Source organism: Apodemus sylvaticus, chromosome 6 (genome assembly GCF_947179515.1).
Source record: "Apodemus sylvaticus chromosome 6, mApoSyl1.1, whole genome shotgun sequence".
Classification (NCBI taxonomy): Eukaryota; Metazoa; Chordata; class Mammalia; order Rodentia; family Muridae; genus Apodemus; species Apodemus sylvaticus.
In genome coordinates this window covers 147,274,167-147,300,740 of record NC_067477.1, presented here as the reverse complement: position 1 = coordinate 147,300,740, position 26,574 = coordinate 147,274,167, and the positions used below count along the sequence as shown (strand labels likewise).

General features: G+C 40.2%; 1 protein-coding gene across 1 annotated transcript in view; it reads left to right on the top strand.

Annotated features, from left to right (window-relative positions):
• Window positions 1–26,574, top strand: part of LOC127687714 (myoferlin-like) — a 172,738-nt gene that overhangs the window by 105,342 nt on the left and 40,822 nt on the right. Inside the window, exon 3 of the mRNA XM_052186646.1 lies at window positions 15,219–15,325. Within this exon, the coding sequence (XP_052042606.1) occupies window positions 15,219–15,325 (107 nt within the window). The remainder of the gene's footprint in view (window positions 1–15,218; window positions 15,326–26,574) is intronic.

Here is a 26,574-nt window from a genome sequence, read left to right as displayed (position 1 = left end):
CAAACTAAAAAAAGTGTGTAAATTTGGTTTTGTCATGGAATGTCTTGGTTTCTCCATCTATTGTGATTGAAACTGGGGAAGACCCTTGAGGACATTGGTACATGGGGAAAGTTCCTGAACAGAACACCAATAGCTTATGCTCTAAGATCATGAATTGACAAATGGGAACTCATAAAATTACAAAGTTTCTGTAAGGCAAAGGACACCATCAAAGGGACAAATCGGTAACCAACAAATTGGGAAAAGATCTTCACGAACCTTACATCAGATAGAGGGTTAATGTCCAATATATATAAAGAACTCAAGATGTTAGACCCCAGAAAACCAAATAACCCTATTAAAAAATGGAGTACAGAGATAAACAAAGAATTTTCACCTGAAGAACTTCGGATGGCGGAAAAAGCATCTTAAAAAAATGCTCAACTTCATTAGTCATTAGGGAAATGCAAATCAAAACAACGCTGAGATTTCACATTATACCAATCAGAATGGCTAAGATTAAAAATTTAGGAGAAAGCAGATGTTGGCGAAGATGTGGAGAAAGATGAACACTCCTACACTCCTGGTCGGGTTGCAAATTGGTTCAACCACTCTGGAAATCAGTCTGGCGGTTCCTCCGAAAACTGGGCACCTCACTTCCAGAAGATAATGCTATACCACTCCTGGACATATACCCAGAAGATTCCCCAGCATGTAATAAAGATACATGTTCCACTATGTTCATAGCAGACTGATTTATAATTATCAGAAGCTGGAAAGAACCCAGGTATCCCTCAACAGAAGATTGGATGCAAAAAAAATGTGGTATATCTACACAATGGAGTACTATTCAGCCATTAGAAACAATGAATTCATGAAATTTTTAGGCAAATGAATGGAGCTGGAGAACATTATACTAAGTGAGGTAACCCAGACTCAAAAGATGAATCATGGTATGCACTCACTAATAAGTGTATATTAACCTAGAAAACTGGAATACCCAAAACATAATCCACACATCGAATGATGTACAAGAAGAACGGAGGAGTGACTCCTTGTTCTGGAAAGACTCGGTGAAGCAGTATAGGGCAAAACCAGAACAGAGAAGTGGGAAGGGTTGGGTGGAAAACCAGGGGAAGGGAAGGGGGGCTGATGGGACTTTCGGGGAGTGGGGATCTCAAAAATGGGAAATCATTTGAAATGTAAATAAAAAAGATATTGAATTAAAAAAAATAAAGAAGGTGCATGTTAGTGAACCACAAGTATCAAAAATACAAATCAGATAGGGAAAGAGACCCTTTGCCACATAATAATCAAAACACTACACATATGTATTAAAGAAATATAAAAAGACTACAGCAGAAAAACATTAAATAAACTAAACAAAAAGTTGTAATGTATAAAATCAGAACTATTAGATTCAAAACTGCCTTCTTTTTTTAAGGAATCAATTAATTATTTATACAATGTTTTCCCTGCAGGTATTCCTAGAGACCAGAAGAGGGCACCAGATCACATTCATATAGTTGTGAGCCACCATGTGATTGCCAAGAATTGAACTCTCATGAACTGTATAAGAACAGCCAGAATTCTTAACCTCTGAGCTGTCTGTCAAAGCCTATTCCTGCCATATTAATGTATATTATAAAAGACACACAGATCTGGGCACAGGTGCTGCATAGTACCAGAAACAACCCATGCACCTACAACAAAGCAACTGGTCCAGATGTTTTGGACAGAATTATAATCAGCAATGATACTGAAGTTATTAAGAGGTCATTGTCTGAATTAACAAGTAAGAAGCACATCTAGAAACCTCACATGTAGTCGCATCTCGCTGATGTTTCCCATCCAACTCCATAGAGGACCCACCAACCCAGTGCATACAGATCAGCAGTGTGTTCCTCCCGATTGTGGGCAGATATCCTGTGCTCATGAGGTCTTGATTTCAGAGCTTCCCTGAGGTCCTCTCACAGCACCCAACAGTAGAGCTCAAAGCAGGATGTGGAGAACAGTTCAAGCTGCACAGCCACAGTGAAGACACAGAAAGCCTCCCGGAAGATCTCACCTCTTTGTCTGACTCTGCCAGCAGACTTGATTGGCCAGGGAGTCTTACACCTCCTCAGGTTAAAGTGTGCTTCTGGTCTAGGCCTGCCCTTTTCCAGATTTCAGGAGTGGATTGCACTCCATTAGCAATTGAAAGAAGATTCCAAGACAAATCTTACCCTACCCAGTCCTGTGGTAGGACACACCATTCCAGCTCTGGCCAGTTAGCTGCCTGTTCTTTCCCTCTGTGAACCAAGATGTTACCAGGACCTGACTTCTGACATTGCCTGAGCTTTTCTCAAAGCAGTTGTCTTCTTCCCATATTCAAGAAGAATAGCTGGCAATGACTATTACTCAATATGCAATGGTGGTATCTCTCTGACCGAGTAATGGATGACCCAATGCTTGACCCAGGGTATTAACATTAAAGATGGAGTTGTAATGACAAGAGTTTTACCCAGGCAGTGGTGGTACATGCCTGTAATCCAAGCTCTTTATAAGCAGAGGCAGGTGAATTTCTGAGTTCCTATCCAGCCTGGTATGCAGAGTGACTTCCAGGAAAGCCAGGGCCATACAGAGAAAACCTGTCTCTAAAAAAAACCAAGAAATAAGAAAGAAACAAAAAACAAATGAAGAGTTTTGTTTATGGCTAAATGCTGAGATCAGGAAAACTGAAGCTTCCTTCAACAGATGATATGTAGCCAAATACCACAGGAGAAAAGCCAGAAACATAAGGGGATCACTGTTGAGTACTATTACTAGTCAGTACATTTACATCCATGGCAAAGGAAAGAAAGAACACAGTTGGATTTGAACAGATTTTCGAGATAAGCCTATATCAAATCATAGAGAAAGTGAGTCTTTCTATGTATATAGAAAGGGTAGTTAATAGAATGTCCCAATAAAGTCTGTCAGCGAAGGAAAGCTAGAAATATCAGATCTTTTTTATTTCATGTTGCAGGATATTACAGCTGATCTTCATTATATACCAGAATACTTAAGAAATAAGTACTTCCAATGTGAGTTTTAAAATAAAATAATAAAACAAATCACCTTTGTTTTGTAAAATAAAGTAGTACAAATAGAAAAAACAAAAATGGCCTTTCCACTTGTAGGTTGCAAAAAAGCATCTACAGCCTAGATCAAAGGTGGATCTCAACATCTCAAAAGATCAAGATTAAGAAAGGGCTTTTACTCCCAAAGGTATAATTAAGAAATTTTCTCCACAGTAAACAGGGTTAGCGTTAGGGTTAGGGGAGTAGAGTGTTATGGCAATAATCAGGACAAGGGTTGTTAGGGTTGAGATGCTTAGGAAATTAAGGAGTTAATATAGGATTAGAGATTTAGGATAAGTCCCAGGATTAGGCTCAGGTTTAGGGTTAATGTGGCCATCATTATTCTTGATGGTTTCACTGAATAAATAGAATCCCTATTACAAAAAGAACAAATGTCAGGGTTAGGGTAAGTCTCAGGATCAGGTCAGAGGATTTGTTGGTTGTGCTGTGTGAACTCAGCTCCTATCTTTTTGCTCATCTGCCTTCCTAGTCCTCTTTTTGATAATATCAAAATCTTTCCTGCCCCAATGAGGGTGGAAAATGAGTTATCCAGGAACCTAGAATTCCCAGAAAGGAAATATCTTTACATTATTATGGGACCCAGTTTACATACAACAGAAAACAATACAGTTTTTGTTGTTCTCAATTTCATAAGATGGACAAAATCATGGGACTTGGTGCCCATCTTTGGTAATAATATCATAAATATTGCATGGGCCAGGTGTCTTCACCATAGATTTAGAAAATATAACCAAATGGTACAACACAAAATGGTCTCCATCATTATTCTTGGTGGTCTCACTGAGTCAATAGGATCCCTATTGTACAAAATATCAGACCTATAAGTTATTCATTTTATATCTTAGTGGTTTGTTCTGTTCTTATTCTGATAGCTTCTACCTTATTTATTCAATGGTTTCTCTAAAGAACCTAAAAGTTTATCTATACCACTTCCAAACTAGCATTCTAACAAAGGAAGTGATGACTTTGATATTCACAAATTCAAACAGATAAACCACGGATAAGTTGCCAAGGATAGACAGACTGCTGCCAGCAAAGAATAATTGTCCTACCCTATGCTGGGTCTCACTGTCATGTAGCTAATTTTCTTCTGAGATAAAATGGCCTTCAGTACTCTTCTGCTGCAGATATGTATGGTTTACTTTCTGTCCAAACTAAAACTATGTTTACTAAAGATCTTTATGTGAAGTTTTCACAAGAAAATCAATCAAAATTATGGAAAAAGAATCTTAGGCAAGCAAATAAACATAAATTCATGGCTTAATGAAATTTGTCTTTTGTTACTTTTGTATAGAATATTCATATGGAATCATGATTTATTCTTCATATCTTTTTCTTAATACCAAATAGATTACAAGTAAAGTAAACTGGTTAACTTTGACTAAGTTAATTTTATTCATAATAAATAAAATTAAAAATGAATATGTATTGACCAAACTATATTTAATCAATAAATCCCCACAGGCAAAATAAAAATAAAATGATATTATGTCTCTGAATCTTTATTTGTAATGTGTAACTTGATGATATATGTATTTAAATTGTAATGTCTACTTTTAAGTACCTGATGTTTGTAAACATACAGATCTGGTCACAGTGATATCTCTATGAACCCTGTCCCAATGCTAGTATAAAACAAGGTCACTATCCTTTAGGGTTCTAAATTAATTTTAAAGATTTTTGTTTTCCTAGACCTGAGTTTGCTATTCATATTCGACATTTTCTTCACTCAATGTAAGAAAGTTATATGTGTGCTTTGAAAATGAAATATACATGTGTAAATATTTATATAGACAAAAACACTTTAATAATTTAAACAATATTTATTTCCCAAAAGGCCTCACTAAAAACCAATAAACATACTAAGATAGAAAGATCAGCATAGGGCTTCTGACTTATTGTCTAAATTGAACAACAACCATTTTCATATCTTCAATGCCCTTGAATTAATATAATCACAGAAGGCCTTTTTAAATGTTATTAAAACTCTATGAAATGAGAGGACATGGGTGGCCAGTATTTCTATAATTTGTAGGGGGAATAACTAGTTAGGTCATGTGAATTTGTCTAAAGATTTCCTGAGTAAATTGTTTTTGATATATAGAATATACTTCAGGGCTGTAGAGAAGGCTCAGCATTTAAGAGCGCTGGCTGCTCTTCAAGAGGTTCTGAGTTCAATTCCCAGCAACCACAAGGTGGATCACTACGATCTGTCATGGGATCTTCTGCCCTCTTCTTCTGTGTCTGAAGACTGGGATATTATGCTCACATACATGAAATAAATAAATAAACAATAATTTGACCATTATCCTTTGATAAACTATGATATTTTTAAAATGTGGTGTCATTGAAACTTAGAAAGAGGGAATAAAAATTGTTTATTCCCCACTGCTGAATTAATGTTCTGACAATATAATGTGGATATATTTATTAAACCTATTGTATCATTTGGTGTTAACATTTAACGGTCTTAATGAAGAAGGATTTACATATATATATATGTAAATATATATATATATATATATATATATATGCTACTATGTCTTCTACTCTGATCCTACATAGTCGGAGTTCAAGGTCCCCATTTTTTATCATCTTAAAAAGCTGTCTGAAAGCACATTTTCTAGAAAGGAGAAGGGCCAGGACTACTGAGTATCATCAGCCATCTTATTTTACATTCCATTTCAATCATTGGGAAGAAACAATAATTAAAGCCACCATATTTTGGTAAATATTATTTATTTATTTTTTACCATACTTGAATTATAAACGTACCAAGTAAAAGACACAAAAGACTTGGTATTCATAATAAGATTTAAAGCACTAGAGTCGGACAGACTATTTTGTATAGCTCCTGTTAATAACTGTGAGATATCACTTGTCTGCAATGCGGAGTTAGAGAAAGGATCCAAGGAGCTGAAGGGGTTTGCAGTGCCACAATAGGAACAGCAATGATTTACCCAGTACTCCCAGAGCTCCCAGGGACAAAATCATCAACCAAAGAGTACACATGGAATTACTCATGTCTCCAAACACATCGCAGCAGAGGACAGTCTTGTTAGAGACACCAAAAGGAGGAGAGGCCCTTGGCCCTGGAAAGACATGATGCCACAGTGTAGAGGATTACCAGGACAGAGGAGCGGGGGATGGTTGATTGGGGAAGGGAAATGGCTTAATAGATTTTCAGGAGAGGGGGAATCAAAGACAGCAGACAAAATTTGAAATGTAAATAAAGAATATATCTAATTAAAAAAGAAAAAAAAATAGATACGGTGGTCAAAAATCTGTATTATAAACTTTCCTGGTACTAACCCACAAAGAGTTCTGCAACTTATGAGAAGGCAAAAACACAAACGATTGGAAAAAGGAAGAAGGAGGAGGAGGAAAAAGAGGAGGAGAAGGAGAAGAAGGAGTAAGAGGAGGAGGAGGAAAAGGAGGAGAAGGAGGAGAAGAAGAAGCAGAAGAAACAGAAGAAGCAGAAGCAAAAGCAGCAGCAGAAGAAGAAGAAGAAGAAGAAGAAGAAGAAGAAGAAGAAGAAGAAGAAGAAGAAGAAGAAGAAGAAGAAGAAGAAGAAGAAGAAGAAGAAGAAGAAGAAGAAGAAGAAGAAGAAGAAGAAGAAGTTGATGATGAAGGTCTGGAAAACATTTCCAATAAAATCATAAATGAAAATTTTCTTAAACTAAAGAAGGTGCCTGGTAAGGTACAAGAAGCATCAACAAACAGAGTGAGAAAGAGTGAGAAAAAGCCCCTTGGCCACCTAATAATCAAAACACTAAACATATCAGAATTATTAGATTCATACCTATTGTCTTATTTTTAAGGAATTAATTCATTACTTATACAATATTCTCTCTGCATTTATCCTGCAGAGCAGAAGAGGGCAAAAGATTCCATTTCCTATGGTTATGAGCCACCATGTTGTTGCTAAGAATTGAACTCCTGACCTGTGTTGGAACAGCCAGAGCTGTTATCCTCTGAGCCATGTCTCCAGGCCTATTCCTGCCTTCTTAATGTATATTATAAAAGACAAAAAGGTCTGGACATAGGTGTTGCATATTCACAGAAACCACCAATGCTGCTACAAAAAAGCAACTGGTCCAGATGTTTTGGACAAAATTACAATCAGCCATGATACTAAAATTATTCAGAGATAATGAAGTAAGAACTATGAAGTAAGTAGCACCTGTAGAAACCTCACAGGAAGTCAGATCTGGCTGATGGTTCTGATCCAACCCTATAGTGGACCGACCACTCCAGCTTCCACTGCTCGTCCTCATGTTCCTCCCCATTGTGGGCAGTGATCCTGTGCTCACCATGTGTGGATTTCAGAGCTTCCCTGATGTCCTCTCACAGCACACAACAGCAGAGCTCAGAGCAGGTCACAGAGATCCATTCAAGCTGCACAGCCACCGGGAACACCTCAGAAGGAGAATAAAAGGGTGAGGATTAGCATGAAGATCAATCAGCATAAATGTCTAGAAAACATTTCCAATAAAATCATAAATGAAAACTTTCCTAAACTAAATAAGGTGCCTGTTAGTGTAAAATAAGTATCAAAAATACCAAACAGATTGGCGAAAAGTCCCTTAGCTGCACACTATTCAAACACTAAACTTCTTTTTTTTTTAATTTTTTTTATTCGATATAATTTATTTACATTTCAATTGTTTTCCCATTTTCTAGCCGCCCCCCCCACTCCCCGAAAGTCCCGTGAGCCCCCTTCTCTTCCCATGTCCTCCCTCCCACCCCTTCCCACTTCTCCGTTCTGCTTTTGCCGAATACTGTTTCACTGAGTCTTTCCAGAACCAGGGACCACTCCTCCTTTCTTCTTGTATCTCATTTGATGTGTGGATTATGTTTTGGGTATTCCAGTTTTCTAGTTAATAACCACTTATTAGTGAGTGCATACCATGATTCACCTTTTGAGTCTGGGTTACCTCACTTAGTATGATGTTCTCTAGCTCCATCCATTTGCCTAAGAATTTCATGAATTCATTGTTTCTAATGGCTGAATAGTACTCCATTGTGTAGATATACCACATTTTTTTTCATCCACTCTTCTGTTGAGGGATACCTGTGTTCTTTCCAGCATCTGGCAATTATAAATAGGGCTACGATGACCTGGTATGGTTTGGTTGTTATTAATTTTGTCCTCGGGACCCCAGTAGGAACATTTTAATAACTCTGTTCTCACCCAAAGAGTTGGTCTTCACCACCTTGTCCATACTTACTGGGATGTCTCCAGGTCTAAAGCACAGTACCCAGCAAGCAGTGTCTCTACATGGCCACTTAACTGAAACTTTAAAAACAACTCTCTCACTGGTGATCCATAGGCTTTTTCTTCCTCCCTCCCATTCTCTTAACACCTGCTGTGCTCTTGTTCTGCTCCTAGTTGGAAGCCCCTTTGGCTCTGCCACTCCCACAGGAAAAGCAGCCATCACCCTGCCCCCATTCCCTGGGCTTCTATGTTCTGATGGGGAGGAGGAAGCTTGACCCTGTGAGCCTGGCGCCACCCTGCCCCTTGATTCTTCCACAAGGACAAGCAGATATTACCCCCACTCCACTGCTGTGCTTCAGGGTTCTGCCTGGGCCCCTGTTCTCCTGAGTTGCTGCTTTCCCTTAACCATCTGCCCCAACCCCCTTCTGCTCTGTCTGCCTTCCAGCAATCACCAGCCACAGCTGCCAGCAGCCTGGTCAGGAATTCTCTCACAATGCCTTAGCAGAGTTGCTAGGAGTCTAGGAGAACATTCCTGTGACACCAGCTCTCACCCCACCCTGTTCGCTTGCACTGGTTCTACCTGAGCTGCCACCCAGTGCCAGGTCTGCAGGCCACTGTCAGCTCCCTGGGAATTGGGCCTGCATGCACGCCTGCCCACTCAGACCATGGCACGGGCCTAAACCAACCTGGGCACACTCTGTCCATGGCCAGTACTCAGTTTAGCCAAGGGGCTTCACAGCCGCAGCCACCACTGTCAGCACTGATATGTTAACATCCTGGTCCACATCAACTCTAAGCTAAGTGTACTCTAGACAAAACTCAGCCCTTTATCTCTTTGTGTTTGTCTCTTCACTTGTTTTTCTCTGCTGATACATAGCCACAAAGCCAGATTTCTAAACAGTATAAAGGTTAAAGATCACTGCCTTATGTATGTTTAGCCTTGTTTTTACTACTGTCATTAAGTTATACTGTGCTATCTATTTGCTAGATACATTCTCAAACAATTCAAACAAACAAACAAACACAGGCTGTTTAACTCAGATATGCTCAGTAGATACTGCTCTCAATCTTGCCAGAAATCTGCTAAATGAAATGCTTATGAAAGACAGAAATTCGCAAAGACTAACAGTTATCTGTCAAGGTCTCCAAGAAGATAATGGGCACAGTGACAAGACTTCCTGGATTGTAGTATGATAACCACTGAGAAATGCCACTCCATTGCCTTGCCCACTGCCAGAGCTGTACAGTGGACAAACAAGACACCCTGAGAGTCAAATGTCTCATTGCCAAGTCAAGGTGCATCATTTCTCATATCACAGAAATCTACTCCACAAGAAAAAAAAGGCAAAGCTTTCATCTTCTGGGTCTGACAGCCAAACTGACTACACCCAATTTGTGATGGATACAGCAGTGGCCTAGAAACCAACCTCTGTCATCTGTATTCATACTTGATTCCTAAATTGCAATTTATTCTTCCCAGATTTCTAACTACACTGACAGCTGAGGTAACTGGAACTTTATAGCTAGAAAACAGACCTAGCTTCTTACACTAAGGTAATCCACCACTATATTTGTTCATTAATAAGTTTTGTACCTAGCTAAGACTGCCAGATTTCTTACATCATCATTGTTTGCAACAAGGGCTCAGTTACTGCATTCTACTGTGTCCTAGGATACTTAGCCTATCTGGCCCTTGGAAGCTTCACTGTTGCTTTCTTTGCAAGGAATCTGCCTGACACATTCAACGAAGCCAAGTACTTGACCTTCAGCCTGCTAGTGTTCTACAGTGTCTGGGTCACTTTCCTCCCTGTCTACCATAGCACCAAGGGCAAGGTCATGGTTGCTGTGGAGATCTTCTCCATCTTGGCATCCAGTGCAGGGATGCTTGGATGCATCTTTGTGCCCAAGATCTACATTATTTTTATAAGACCAGATAGAAATTCTATCCAAAAGGTCAGGGAGAAAACATATTTTTGAATAAATAATTTAGGAATTCTGTCAAACATTGGCATATATCAATTATTATATTACAGTTCATGTATCTAGTTTTGAAATCACTCTCACTGGCTCCCCTAGTGATGACTAGAAGTATCATATCTGCCAATCTTGTGAACTTTTTCCATAAAGTCTTCACCCATTCACTTGCTTTGTTTACTCTGGAAGAAATAAAAGTCTCAAATCCTTATTACAAATTTATTGATCATTTTGTTGTTTTGGATATTTTTCACCTGGCATGTTTATAATCTCAGCACCTAGAGACTGCACCAAGGGGTTGTGAGTTCAAAGCCAGCCTAGGCATAGTGAGAGATTGAAACAAAATAAAGCCCGTTCTTAAAGCTTCCCCCTCCGCACCAAAAATAAAAATAGAATCACTGTAGAATCTAGCGGGTTTACATCTGAGTGCAGACTCAAAGGGTTTGGAAGCAGGAGCGTACACACCCAGTGTTGTTCATCATAGCCAAAAGGTGGAAGCTACTATCTAATGTTATCATCATAGCCAAAAGGTGGAAGCTTTCCCCTTCTGTTAATCATTTCCATGGTGACAACCCTTTAGTCTCTGCCCACTAACAAGAGACGGAGAGTCAAGGGATCTGAGAACATAGTCCTGTGGCATTTAGTACAGCACTAATTAACTAGGCTTAGCCTTTGGTCTGCTGGAAATCCACGTATAAATACAGACATATGAGACAGTCCTGAATCTTATGTGTGTTCCTTCTGTTTAGAAATACCATCGAAGGCAGAAGTACAGCCTGTCTGTCATCTTCCATTCAGCCATCATGTTGCAAGATGTCGGTGAGGCCATTCAGTTCGAAGTCAGCATCGGGAACTATGGCAACAAGTTTGATGCAACCTGTAACCCTTTGGCATCAACAACTCAATACAGCCGCGCAGTGTTTGATGGTAAGAGTGGTGTGAAGTTCTCTCCTGTTCGTGCTTACAGAGGGTCCATCTCAGCACAAGAGGCACACGCTGTATTTAGCTCTGATGGCTATTATCCCCAGCATCTCATTAGATAATGTAAGAAAGAGCATTGGACGTTAGGTACCCACAAGAGTCGTTACACCCATGGGCCAGTGTCCCAGGCTGGACACCAGAGTTCATGAAATCCCAAGGTGATGACCCCAGTAAATACCACACTCCCTCAAGCAGCTGTACCCCACCAAGTGCAAATCCCTTTTCGATTCCACAGTTGACAATGGTCGCACTCAGGCTCAGACACTGGAAAAGCCAGGCTTTTGTTTCTTACTAGTAATTACCCAGTTCTATCACCTAGTTCTCTTTTAGAAGATTTTTTTTCTTTTTAATTGTGTGTGTATGTATCCGGCTCTATGTACATAAACAGTCCAACAGAATTGCTATATTTTTACCTAAATTATTTTGTCCATGCTGACTTAAAACATAAAAAGCCCTAGTAAGTGTGAAGTGTTTATAGTCTTAATTGCAGAAAGTCTATTGAGTAATGCCAAGCCCGTGCCAGCAGCCAAGGTTTGCAAAGAACAGGGGATGGGGTGGGGTTGCTCTTCCAGCTAAAGCAATGATGTAAAACAAGAGTTTTCATGGAGAGACAGTGAGTCTTACCCCTAGTGCTCTCTGCTCTTCCACGCCATATGATGTAACCGTCACCCGTGTTCAGCTGTATGGTCCTGAGCCACAAAGAGATCCTGAGCCAGTTGCCCTCGGTTTGCTGGCGTTTTAGAACAATTTGCTAAACAGATGAATGGACCATCTATTCCTCTGTTGCTTGCCTGATTAAAACTGATGAGTCAGAATAGTTCACCGGGTGAGGCTCAGCATTAGAGAACTGTCCTAGCTTGTATGAGGCCTTGGGTTTAATCTCCAGCTCCCCAAACAACAAACAAACCTTAGCCAAGACCATTCTCCAGGCCATTCATTAATGAGTAGCTCCGTAAGCACAACTATGTAACAAATATGTTGTCCACTTCAAGCATCCCTGTTTTCTGACTCCTGACTCTCCATATCAGGGAACTACTATTACTACTTACCTTGGGCCCACACAAGCCCATCGTCACCCTGACTTCCTACTGGGAGGTTATTAGTCACCGCCTGGACGCAGTGAATACTCTCCTAGTCATGGCAGAATGGCTGGTGAGTTATCTGTCCAGCATTTCCATGTCCAATAGCAGACAGTAAGGTAAGCATGGGGTAATACACACCCTGGGCAACTGTAGTACCAGGTCTCCAACACACAGTGGTCAACAGTAGAGCAGATTACCAACAACGGAGGGAAATGGTACCCGTGCCTGTGCTTTCCCCATGGCCATTCTACCCTTTACGAAGGACTTACCTCTGTCCATCCCATAGACACAGCCTCACCAGGACACCCACCCTCCAGCCTAAGAGGAGGAAAAAAAACCGAGAAGGTGACAAGAGTCTCTCTTTAGGAAAAACCCAGATTTCTGCTCACTTTCCATTCACCAGAATTCCAGTTGTACAGCCACACCCACCACAAGGAAGTCTTTCTTAGGTTTAAGTGAGTGCTTGCTTTCTGACTGAGAAGGAAGGGAGGATGCCACAGGGCAGAGGAAAGGGAACTGGTGTCAACATGATTTGCATATAAAGGGCACCTTGTTCCAATAGCCTGGTTTGCAATTTGTATGACTTTGCTCTATTACAGAGATAATTCCTGCTATGGGAAGGCCCGCCAGTCTCTGCTCTTGCTTCAGACTGGGGGAACACTCCTTCTCTGAAGCCTGGAGGAGGTTGGGAGGCGTTTCTCTGGTAGACCTGCTTAAGAACAGACAAGATTGTCTTCTTGACACTGGTAGGATACAAGAGTGAGAAGAAAGGGTCACGTTTGAGACACTTCTACTTAATGTAAGATACTAAGCTATTTCTATAAAACCCAACCAGCATTAATATTAAATTAGAGTGCAGATGGGTGGGTGGGGAAGGAGTGTTTGGACATAATCAATCCATCTCATATGTATGGAAATATCACATTAACCTCATTAATATGTGATCAAAATAAGTTAATAACAATATTATTTCAGTTTACAATATTTTATAAATGTTAGACCAAGATATATGAGAAAATATCTGATAAAAAACTCTATAGCAAACTAAAAATATTGCTTTTTGATATGCAGGCTGCTTTATATCAAAGATATATATATATATATATATATATATAGATATAGATATAGATATAGATATAGATATAGATATAGATATAGAGATAGAGATAGATATAGATAGATAGATAGATAGAGATAGATAGATAGATAGATAGAATGATAGATACATAGATAAATATAGATATAGATAGATAGATAGATATAGATATAGTTATAGATATAGATAGATAGATGTAGATGTAGATGTAGTTGTAGATGTAGATGTAAATATAGATATAGATATATAAAACCATCTTTCTATACCACCAACATGGTACATGTGAATGTCCTGGCTGATGCCCTCAAGAATAGCAACAAGGCATGTGCCCGGTCCTTAGTAAGTTCCAAAGCCATAGTCTGGTTTCAGCCCATGGTGAGGGATGTGGTTGCATGAGGGAACTTGAAATCACTGATGACCACAGAGCTGAGATGACAGCGGTCAGAAGACAGAACCTCGCAGGCAGCGAGTGATCAGAGTGTGGAGGCTCAATGGAATCTGCAGCTTCAATCCATCGCTTGGTTTCATTTGGCTGATAACCTCAGGGAGCATCACACACCAAACATCCTTACAAATAAAAGGCCTCCACGTGTCGGGGGTGGGCGCACTAATACAGAAGGATGACTGGACTTCGGTGTGATTTCCTGATTAGTAAAGATGGAATGGAGGTAATGGATAGATAGTCCTGTGACTAAGAGTGTTTGCTGCCCTTCCAGAGAACATGGGATCTCTTCCTAGAACTCACAACCACCTGTAGCTCCCATTCCAAGGGATCTGTTGCCCATTTTTTGGCTTCCAAAAGCACCAGGCATATGTGTGGCACACAGACATACATGTTGGCAAAACACTTGTGCCCATAAAATAAAAAAATGAAAAAAAAATAAATTTAAATATTTATACATGTTAATTTATAAAAATTTTAAATTAATATTTGTAAAAATAAATAATGTTGAAATTGAAATGCAGTATCTTTTTTAGATTTATTTATTTATTTTATGTTTTTGAAGACACTGTCAATGTCTTCAAACATACCAGAAGAGGGCATTAGATCCCCTTACAGATGGCTGTGAGCCACCATGTGGTTGCTGGGAATTGAACTCAGGACCTCTGGAAGATCAGTCAGTGCTCTTAACCGCTGAGCCATCTCTCCAGCCCAAAATACAATATTTTTTTATTAGTTTCCATTTTCCTTCCTCAAGGGAGTTGGTGGAGAACTGTAATCATTCATTTGTTCAAACTTAAACTCCACACATCAACCACTGTGAGCAAGTTCACAGTGATTCAAGTTTGATACTTTTGGATTTCCTTTGCCCTGAAACTAAGGACAAATAGCTAAAATACTATTTTCATAGGTTACATGGGTTAGTTCAGCTGTCCATCTGAAATATAACTGAGCCCATACTATTTCCACTTATATCCTTTTGAGGGTTCCCTCACCTATTCCTGATGGTTTCTTTCTGTTTGTTTTTGGAGTACATAAATAATAAATAAATAAAATATTTATATAGTTCCAAAGGTCAAGAGACAGAATAAGGTTTTCACTATTGCTTAAACTTATCAGTGTCGATTGCATTTTGAATAAAGGTAAATAGCACAAAGCTATGGTAAATATCACTGAGTGAGAAACAAAGCCCTCTGGCTTCCTGTAACTAAATCTTTTTATGTCCCTGACCCCATTCCCACCCTCTACCCTGCCTTGGAAATAACACTTTCTTGAGTATAATGGCAGAGTTATCAGTTCTCTCTCCTCTTTCTTAATTCTTCAGCAATCAAATATAGAGGCTGTAAAATCAGGGATCCAAGGTAAAATTCCTGCAAACCAGTTGGCGGAGGTGTGGCTGAAGCTGATAGATGAAGTCATAGAAGACATGAGGTACAGTAATCGGCCTCCTATATCCTCATCCCAGCATGCCCTGAATTCTTAGACTGTAAGTGTTTCTCGAATCTTGTCAAGTTTTTCTCTGAAAAGGAAAGGAAATGAAATGAAAGGAAAGGAAGGAAGGAAGGAAGGAAGGAAGGAAGGAAGGAAGGAAGGAAGGAAGGAAGGAAGGAAGGAAGAGAAATGCATTTGGGCATTGTTTTGGGCTCCTTGAAAGTCCCACCCCACCCCAGAAGAAGTTTCTGAATCACACAGAAAACCTCCATTCTCTAGTTTGGTGCCAAGTCTAAAGTAGCCCAGGGAGGCCCAGCCTGGATTCTGAGAATCTGGCCCAGCAGTCTAAGGCAAAGGGTGGAGGATGGAAGAGAAGGAGGAGAGATAGCCTGAGCTACCCTCCTGAAGAAGGACTTCTTACTTCCACAGAGATATAGGATCATGGCTTCCACTACTTGGGACAATGTTCCTAATTCATGTCTTTAGAAATAGCTTGTTTGTGCTGTAGTTGTTGTTACTAAGTGTTTCAAGCACTCTGCGCTCCTTACAAAATACTTAACACTAAAACAGGAGTAGCAGATAGTTAGAATAGCCCCTAAACAAGGAAGACATGCAAATTCATTATATACTAAGAAACAGAGAAGAAACAACAACAACAGCAGCAACAACAGCAACAACAACAACAACACTAACATACACACACACACACGTACACACACACACACACACACACACACACACACACACAAACACTCCAAGCTAAGTTAGACAAAGCCAGGACACAGGCTTGCTAGAGGACATTTCATAGCTGTGACTTGAAGTAACTCAGATCTGTTGGCATTTAGAAATCAAAAGGGAAAGTGACTCATTCCAACCTCATTTTAAATGTTGCCTAATAATAAAGCAGCAGACAAGGAAGGTCAAAAAAGAAACGAGCATGGAGTACTCTGCTCTGTGGAAGCAGACATTTCCCCTTCTAGGGTAAGGCCCTTAGTCCCCCCTGTCCAGTTGCGCCTCCTAGTGGTTCATTCCCATCATTGGCGAACAGCTAAAATCAAAGAGTCACTGGCTTTGTGAGCATTCAAAGCTCCCACTGACAGACTTAGGCATCCTAAGGAGTGATCTCTTAATTACAGATAAGGAAGCAGGGAGGCCCCAGTGACGCGGAGAATGATTTACCCACTTATCACTTCTGCCCCTCTCACGGCCAGCTTCTCACATTCAAAGGGCTCAAGTGTTGACTTCTGAGCGCAACAACATTCCCTTAAATTTTTGCCTTACGCGCAGCCACTGCAGGATCTTAAACCTTTATACACGTGTAGCCTCAGTTGTTAATGAAATCAAACAAAAACATGCAGTTACAGCTTTCACTTGGAAAATGCCTGTGAACTGTGGGATTTGCCAAAGAAAGCACAGGTGTGAGAATGCAAACTATCTTCAAAGAAGCTTTCTAAATGTTGTGTAGCAGGAAATTCCAAGTTTGAGGAAAACCATGCTAGGATATCCTTCACACAAGGAGTTCGGTGCCATGTAAGTGACGGTAAATTCTAGGTGGAGACATTATGAGTCGAATTTTCTGGTACTGGTGACAGTCTTGCCCTGTGGTCTCACCTATGCCACGGTGAGAGGGAGGCTCAGCTGGCAGGGGTCTAATCCACGTCCTGTTTTTCTTGGGGAGTCTTAACTTGGATAGACATTGTCCTATACATGTCGTCCTTCCTATCTTCTGGAACTCTCGGAGAACCTTCTGATGAAGATGATGGCGCTGGGAACATTTAGACTTTGCAGATTTAATTTTTGTGTTCCCTTTTCTGTCTGCCAATGCCACAGACATCCTCAACTATGGTTTAAAGCAAGCAGCCCCTGTAGAATCAGGAGATTACAGACATGTCGATCTAAGTGAAATGGCATGCAGACATACATTAAACGTGTGGACAAACATAAGCGAACTGAGTTTTGAAGCCTAGAATGTCATTCTTAGCTTTTGTTTCTCTTCTCTTCTTATAGATACACCTTGCCTGTCACAGAAGGAAAAACCAACGTCACAATTCTAGATACTCAGATCCAAAAGTTGCGGTCCAGGTTTCTCTCGCAGATACATGAGGCAGCTCTGAGGATGAGATCTGAAGCCACGGATGTGAAATCCACCTTGCTGGAGATCGAGGAGTGGCTCGACAAATTGATGCAGCTTACTGAAGAGGTAGACCTTGTCATCTGTTTCCAGAAGGATTCTGCGGATAACACGAAGGGTGGGGCAGGTGGTGGGTGGGGCTTCTGGTATGATATCTACCACTGGGATTGGATCTTATCAAAAATAAAAAAAAGGACTTATTGGACTGAGGAGGCTACTGAAGGATGTATGGGGTAAAAGTCACCCAAAATTTAAGTTGGGTCCCAGAGGAACCTGCAGGAAAAGCATCATGTCTGCACTGCTGTCATAGAGTATTTTGCATGATGGAATACTAAAACACAACACAGAGAATTTAAATGTTATTGTAGTGCGAATGGGAAAAGCCTGGGTTTAAATATTGAATCATGTGTGACCTTGGGCAAGCTCTTCAATTCCTGTCAGCCCATTTTCCCTACCAGGAAAAGGGAGAAAAACACAGTCCTTAGGTGGTAGAACTGTTGTTGGATTTAAAGATGATGATCACAAGGAAGGACAGAAGAGGTGAGGTATAGAGTAGGTGCGGGATAAGTGTCGATGCAATACCCCACGCCTCCATGGCTGAAAGAACAAGAGAAAACAGACACCTTTGAGTATCTAGGGTAGTGTCTTAGTTCCTTCTGTGCTTCTGTAACAGAACAGCGCAGGCGGGGAAGTTAGAAAGAACAGAGGTTTCTTTTCTATGGTTCTAGAAGCAGGATGAGACAAGATGTAGAGACCTAAACTTAACAAGAATTTTTTTTTTATTGTGTTGTATCACTGGAGAGGAATAGAGGAACAAGAGAGAGTAAGCACCATGCACCTGGGACTGGGCCTACCCTCACACAATGCCTGTTCATATGCTAACTAACCCACTCCTGCAATAACAGCACAAATAAAGCTTCAGACATATAACCCTGAGGAGCACATTCAAACACACCCGAAATGGCTGTGGAAGGCTGCTTAGAGCTTTCTGATTAAAGCTTTCTGAATAAATCCACTGATGGTTTTCTTCAGGTGATGCTTGAGAGGCAGAGGATACTTCCTAAAATAACTTTCAGATCTGAGTGAGTTACACCTCTTCTTCTTCTTCTTCTTCTTCTTCTTCTTCTTCTTCTTCTTCTTCTTCTTCTTCTTCTTCTTCTTCTTCTTCTTCTTCTTCTTCTTCTTCTTCTTCTTCTTCCTCTTCTTCTTCTTCTTCTTCTTCTTCTTCTTCTTCTTCTTCTTCTTCTTCTTCTTCTTCTTCTTCTTCTTCTTCTTCTTCTTCTTCTTCTTCTTCTTCCTCCTCCTCCTCCTCCTCCTCCTCTTCCTCCTCGTCCTCCTCTTCTTCTTCCTCCTCCTCCTCTTCTTCTTCTTCTTCCTCTTCTTCTTCCTCCTCCTCCTCCTCCTCTTCCTCCTCCTCCTCCTCCTCTTCTTCTCCCTCCTCCTCTTCTTCTTCTTCTTCTTCTTCCTCTTCTTCTTCTTCTTCTTCCTCCTCCTCCTCCTCCTCCTCCTCCTCCTCCTCCTCCTCTTCTTCTTCTTCTTCTTCTTCTTCTTCTTCTTCTTCTTCTCCTTCTCCTTCTCCTTCTCCTTCTCCTTCTCCTTCTCCTTCTCCTTCTCCTTCTCCTTCTCCTTCTCCTTCTCCTTCTCCTTCTCCTTCTCCTTCTCCTTCTCCTTCTCCTTCTCCTTCTCCTTCTCCTTCTCCTTCTCCTTCTCCTTCTCCTTCTCCTTCTCCTTCTCCTTCTCCTTCTCCTTCTCCTTCTTCTTCTTCTTCTTCTTCTTCTTCTTCTTCTTCTTCTTCTTCTTCTTCTTCTTCTTCTTCTTCTTCTTCTTCTTCTATTTCTTCTTCTCCGTCTTCCTTTTCATCTTCTTTTTCATCTTCTTCTCCTATTTGCCTCCTTCACTTCTCCTCCTCCTCTTCCTCCTCCACTTCTTCTTCTCCTCCTCTTCCTCCTCTGGGATTTACTTGATCCTTCCCAGAAGAATCTCTACAAAGATGTGAGGCTGGAGACCTACTGGAACCTCAATGTTATAGGTAAGACTGTGAATTTACTTTTGAATTTCAAAATAAGGGACAGATGTTTCTTTGTTATTGGTGATCTTCTTTATTTTAGTTGAAAATGAGGAAAAATGAGCTGAATAAACAGGTTCAGTGCTGTCAAAATTCACATTACCTTGATCTTTACCTAATTTCCTATCGTTTCTTTTCTGGAACTGTATTTTAGGTTCCTATTGGGAAGACCATCATATTGAAGAACAAGGTCAAACTTCTTGAAGTCTTGAAAGGTAATTTCCATGTGCTTATCGATGCAAAAATGCCTCTGTTGAAATTTTAATATTTTCTGGAAGCTCTAAAGAAAAGCAACAATATTAAAATTCAGTCCTTTAAATATAGCTGTGATTATAATATTCTCTCAAAACTATGCACAGCATTGTCGGTTATCTGATTCATGTTTGCAAGGAATTCCCTTAAGAAAGAAGACAAGGAACCAATGCCTTTAGAGATAAATTTATCTGATTTATAGTTCCATTAAAGCTATGCGGTGAATCTTCTAATCCATATAGTCTCATAAGATGTTACAAATTAAATAGTGATAAATATATGACCAAAACCCAGGAATATTAATAGTCCATGGTAAAGTTGATATTCATATTCTTGTAGTGACATTGCTAAGTTTATTGAGAGGTCAGTTTATGAGAGTGTAGAATGATGTCATGAAGAAACCATAATCCATATATCAAATGTCTATGAGAAACAAAAAGTCAAACAGTGTGAATGCAATGTGTGGGAAGAGCTTTCATTCAATCTTCTTTTAGTTACTTTGAGCAGCTGCTCAGTGCTGGAAAGTTTTTCCTGAAACACTTCCAGACTGTTCCTTGGCTGTTCAGTGAAAAGCAAAAGTAAAACACTAAGTGGGTTCCTCCAACCACTATGGCTTTTCTTGGGGCTTAAAATGAAGAGGTGCCTGTGCAAGAATCAATTTCTAAGACCAACTTGGAAGCAGGGTTAGTCAGAGTACAAAAAGGGTTGTAAGAGAGGTGAAAAGCTTTCCTGCTTTGACTGTGATTGGTATTAGGAAAGAATTGAGAGGTAATTAATTTTAGATGATCAATAAATGTCCTGACTGGCCATTTCTCAGATCTGCACACTAGACAATCAAGGATCTGGATCAAATACTGAACTTAAGTTAAACCAAATTATTGTAGTTACCCTAGTTCAACCAAAAGAGGAAATCCAGATATCCTGATGTGGCCCTCTCTAAAAGGACTATTATTTCATAGCTTTAAAATGCTCTGCCTGAAAGAAAAACTATCAGTAAACTTTATATGCTCTAATACAAGATGCTAGACTCTGTACAAATGGCCATAAAGCCAGTTACATTTTGCAGTTATATTGGGAATATAATTACAACATTTCTTTCCTGCCTTCCATGATTACAGAATAATGATACCTAAAGCCTAATGCTGCGGAGAAGAAAAGTAGATGGTGCTTCAGTTCCCAGGCTTGGAGTCTGAGGTTGAGACCATGACGGAGAGAGAAGATGAAGAAAGAAGACTGTGCCATGGGGCAGGTGGATTGGCCAGGAGGACTGGCCTGGTGTATGAGCAGTCTAGGTAGAACATGGAAAATGATATCTCACAGCTATTAAGAGGAACTATACAAAATAGTCAGTCCAACTGCAATAATTTAAATCTTATTATAAATACCAAGTCCTTTGTGCTATATTTGGTACCTTTTTGATTCAAGTGTGGTAATAAATAAATAAATAATATTTACCACATCAAGGTGGCTTTAATTATCATTTCTGTCCAATGATTGAAAGGGAATGAAAAATTACGATGGCATAGGCTATACATTAGTCCTTGTTCCTGTTCTTTCTAGAAAATGTCACAATGTACTTTCAATCATCTTTTTTTTTTCTTTAAGAAGACAACAGGGAAGGATTGTTCCTGTAAGCTGTTATTAGATGTGGAAGTTGAAAGGCAGCCTGCTGCTCCCTGTGGTAGTGCATGTCTAAATCCTCAGAACTCAACAGGCACAAGAGGAAAATCACAAGGCCAAGACCCAGCTCAGCTATCTTATGAATTTGACATCCAGTACAGGATAGCACAAATGTTCACTGCTGACACCAGTCTGTCTGTCTGTAGGCAACTAATTCTTTGATTATCAGTTGGGTTCTGTGAATATCAAATTTTCTATTTCCTTTGTTAGTATCCAACTGAAAGTCAAAAACAACCCACAGCTGGAAAAAGTATCCAGTCTCTGATTCTGACAGTTGTCTGGCTGCATTAGAGATATGTCTTACACCCAATCTGCTGTTTCAGAAAGCTCAGGGCATCATTCTCTGGGATAAGGTTGTCAGACGAGGTCTGAGATTATAAGGTCTCATAAGAATATTTTTCTCTGTGTTACTATAGTCTGAAAGCCACTAGACCTAGAAAAATAAACAGGGAGTAAAATGGTGAACTAAGATAAACTGAGAAATATTTCCTACCTGATTCTTTATGGTCTCCTTATGTCCCCAGGTTACACCACCATGGTCAGTAAGAGGAAAATATAAAAAACTATATAAAATAAAATAAAAAACAAAAATATAAAAAATATAAAAATTCACAGTATACTAGATTTGGACTAGCCAGCTCCTGTCTTTGGGGATGGACAAACAAATGTAGTAGAATCCTCACCATTCAGGAATTATGTTAAGCAGGAAAGTTCATTAACTTCACAGTGGCACAATTGCCACTCCTGGGAAGCTAGGCTCACAGATGCCTACTCAAGGAATTTTCACATCACCTTTCCATGACTCACTGAGCCTTTCCCAGGACCACATCTTCCTCACTGGTTTACAGTGAGATGGAAAGACAGCTTCCTTCGTCCTCTCTCTAACTTCTCTAAGCTCCCCATTCTCACTCTCAAGTACACACCTCCTCCAACTTGCTGGCATAAATATGGGTGAACTCTCTAGGGACTAATTGAAAGCCCTGAGAGCAGTGGGTGTTGTGACATCACTGATGACATCACAGGGGATGTCTAGAGCTCTCCAGGATTCACTAGACAGTTCAGACAAGGGATTGTTTATGTCATGGGGAACAGGCTTTGCCTTCCTGTTAATGCTCTTCCTCTACCGAACAGAAGCTGAGGTGCCCATCCCGGGAGACTCTCCTGGGACACAAATGTTGATCACCTCCCTTTCAAAAGCCAGAGGTCTCAGCCACTGAGATTTGTCAGTGTCAGAACAATGGGAAAGTGCTGTGCTTTATTTCCAAATGTGTTAGCTGTGGAGACCTGGGTCAGGATGGAGAGAAGAACCAGCCCATCAAGTTGGTAGCAGAAGACTTGAGATGTCCACTTTCTTCCTAGGCTTTGGCCGCATGAACTTGTTAGAAGGCAGTTCCAGCGTCACCTTTAGCATTTGGAGATTCAGGATGGGAGGGACCTTCTCAGGACGGTCTTGCTTGGAGATGATGCCTGTGGACAGAGATCAGGAAAACAAGATGACTCAGATCTGACACTGTGACTGAGAGATGAAAACAAAGGGTATAGTGCATTCTTTGTATTCCATGCGCTGTCAGTCAGGCTGTGAGAGACCCACCTACACAGACACTCCCCAACAGTTGTGTGTCCAAATTTGTCAACAAATGTCCAAATTCTCCATTTCCTAAACAGCTCTCATCTGTCCCTCAACCACTTCCAACCTATTCTATTACTGATTTAACCATAGTATGCCACACCCGACTGCCTCCAAGTATGGTCTAAATGCCTCAAATCTAACAACACCCCACTACTCTATACAGATTAAATCCCAGCAACTACATGGTGGCTCACAACCATCTAAAATGAGATCTGACGACTTCTGAAATTTCTTAAGACATCTACAGGATATTTACATACAATAAATAAATAAATAAATCTTTTAAAAAAGAAAACTAAAAGGATGGTCTTATTGCAAAGAATTCAATTATTGTCCAAGAATGTTTTAGATATCTTAGAGGTTTTGTCCCCATACGAAATTAAGTACTGTCCTTGAAGTATCTGCCAAAAAATTAAGATGAAAATGTGAGGGGACTTGTATTAAATCTGATGATTGCTTTTAGCTTATTGTCCTCATGTTATGTTAAGTTTACATATTCTTGAACATCGGAGATCTTTCAGTCTTATTTATTTATTTATTTATTTGTTTATTTATTTATTTATTTTCATTTTTATTACGTTCATTTTTTCAGACCAGTTCTTAGCTCTCTCCTGGCACACCATCCAAGAATGACCCATCCCATTCCTCTTACCCCCTGTCCCCAATACCATGTCTCAATCCTCCAACACAGCTCAAAGTACTAGAAAAAGGTCATCAATAAAATCATTAAAAAAAATTCTTCTCCACCTTAAAAATATGCTGGCCATAAATATACAAGAAGTCTATAAATCTCCAAACAATTTAGGCAAAAAAATAAAATTTTCTTGTCATACAATATTCAAAACACGAAATGTGAGAGCCGATCCTGTGCCACAGTTCTCCATACCCAAATACTGCAGTGAGAGAGCGGGTATCCCAGGAGTGCTGACAAGCCTCTGAGTAGAGGTAAGAATACCACTTCTGCTCAAAGGGACCCCGACAGAGCACTCAGTTGGAAAGAACTGAGCAGCTGCATGGGCCATGATCCTTTTATTCTCTGCCTGCACCCAGAGCTGATCCCCTGCCTCAGTGCTCCACATTCAAATTCTGTGTGGAGAGAGTTGATCTCCCAGAAATTCCATCACACCTGTAAGCTCCACTTCTGCTCAAATCCCCGGACCATGAGTGAGCCACACAGAGCCATCAGAACCCAGGAAGCAAGGGACAGCTGGGGACAGAATCCTTCTGGATTCTGTCTGCACCTTGGAGGTAGCTGATTATGTGCCAATTATTTCCATACAAAAATTCTCCTGGAGAGAACTGTTCTCTCAGGAGTACTGACACACAGACTCACAGGAGAGACAAGCCTCAATCAGAGACAGATCAGCTAAGATCAGAGATAACCAGAGAACAGGACACAAGGGCAGAGATCATAAGCAACAGAACCCATGGCAAATTGGTATCATCAACATCTAGTTCTCCCACCAGAGCAAGCCCTGGATGCCCCAACACACAAAAAAAGGAAGCCTCTGATTTAAAATCATATCTCTTGATGACGATAGGGGACTTTAAGAAGAGCATAAATAACTCTATTAAAGAAATACAGAACACAGGAAAACATCCAGTACCCCTTAATGAGGGCACACAAAAATCCCTTAATTGTTTTCAGAAAAAGGCAAATAAAAAGGGGAAGGAATTGAACAAAACCTTCCGGGATCTAAAAATGGAAATAGATACAATAATGAATTCATAAAGGGAGACAACCCTGGAGATAGAATACCTAGGAAAGTGATCGGTAGTCATAGATGCAAACATCAATAAAATGCAAGAAAGAGAAGAAAGAATCTCGGGTGTAGAAGATGCTGTAGAAAATACTGACTGAAAAGTCAAAGAAAATGTAAATGCAAAAATTTCTTAACCAAAAATATCCAGGAGATCCAGGACAAAATGAGAAGGCCAAATCTAAGGTAATAGGTAGAGATAAGAGCAAAAATTCCCAACCTAAAGGGCCAGTAAATATCTTCAACAAAATTACAGAGGAAAACTCCCCTAACCTTAAGAAAGAGATACCCATGAATATACCAGACGACTAAAGAACTCCAAATAGAGTGGCGTAGAAAAGAAATTTCTGTTCTCACATAATCTATGCACCAAATGCACAATTTAAAGAAAGAATATATAAAGCAGTAAGGGAAAATGGTCAAGTAACATATAAAGGCAGGTCTATCAGAATTTCACCAGACTTCATATCAGAAAATATGAAAGCCAGAAGATCATGGGCAGGTGTCATAAAGACCCTAAGAGACCACAAATGCCAGCCCAGGCAACTATACCCAGCAAAACTCAATGTTAACATAAATGGAGAAACAACGTATTCCATGACAAAAACAAATGTACACAATATACTTCCACAAATTCAGTCCTAAAATGTATAACAAATGGAAAATGCCAACACAAGGAGGGAAACTCCACCCTAGAAAAAGCAATAAAGTAGTCTTTCAAAAAGCCCAAATAAGATAACCATGCAAACATAAAAATAACAGGAAGCAGAAATCACTATTCCTTAATAACTATTAATATCAATGGCCGATAAAAAGACAGACTAATGGACTGGATATGCAAACATTTTGCTGCATACTGGAAACATACCTCAATGACAAAGACAGACACTACCTTAGAGTAAAAGGTTGAGCCCAGTGCCCTTTGACTTTATAGTGTGCACATTGATCTTTTTCCAAGTGTGGTTTATCTCTTGTGGGTCTCCTTGTCCCCTGCGATTTTCTGTCTCCCAGGTCCCCTGACTGCCAAATCCTGTCTCTTTTATCTCTGTCTACAACCGCAGCCAGTATTCTAGTCAAAGTCTTTTCTTGCTTTGTCTTTTCGCCTTGCCCTCTTTTCTCTTTCTCGTTTCTCTTCCTCTGTCTCCCTCTTGTGGTACACTTTCTCAGCCTCTCTAACCACATCCCTTACAGTACAATCTTGCAATCCCTCAAACCGCTGTAATTTCTTTCTGATGTTAGGAGCTGACTGCCCAATAAAGGCAATAATCACAGAGGCTCGCTGCCCTACAGACATGGGGTCACAAGAGGTGTAACTTCTGTAAGCCTCCATGAGCCTCTCCAGAAAGACTGAAGGGGTTCAGTCAGCACCTGCGTGACCTCTCTCACCTTAGCCAGATTTGGGGGCCTTTGTGCGGCACCCCTGAGACCCGCCTCTAGAGCCTGACGGTAATTGGACAGCTGTTCCCTACCTTGTGCCATGTTATAGTCCCATTGAGGACGCATCAAGGGGAATCCTTCATCTATCCCAGCCGGAGTCTGAATAGGACATCCGGCATTGTCCCGGGCATTCTTCTAGAGCTTCGAGGAGAATTCTTTCTTTATCCTCGGTGGTGAACAAGGTTTGTAAACGTTGTTGGCAGTCATCCCAGGTAGGCTGATGCGAAAACATCAGGGACTCTATTAGACCTGTAAGCCCTGCAGGGTTTTCTGAAAAGGGAGGGGGATTAACTT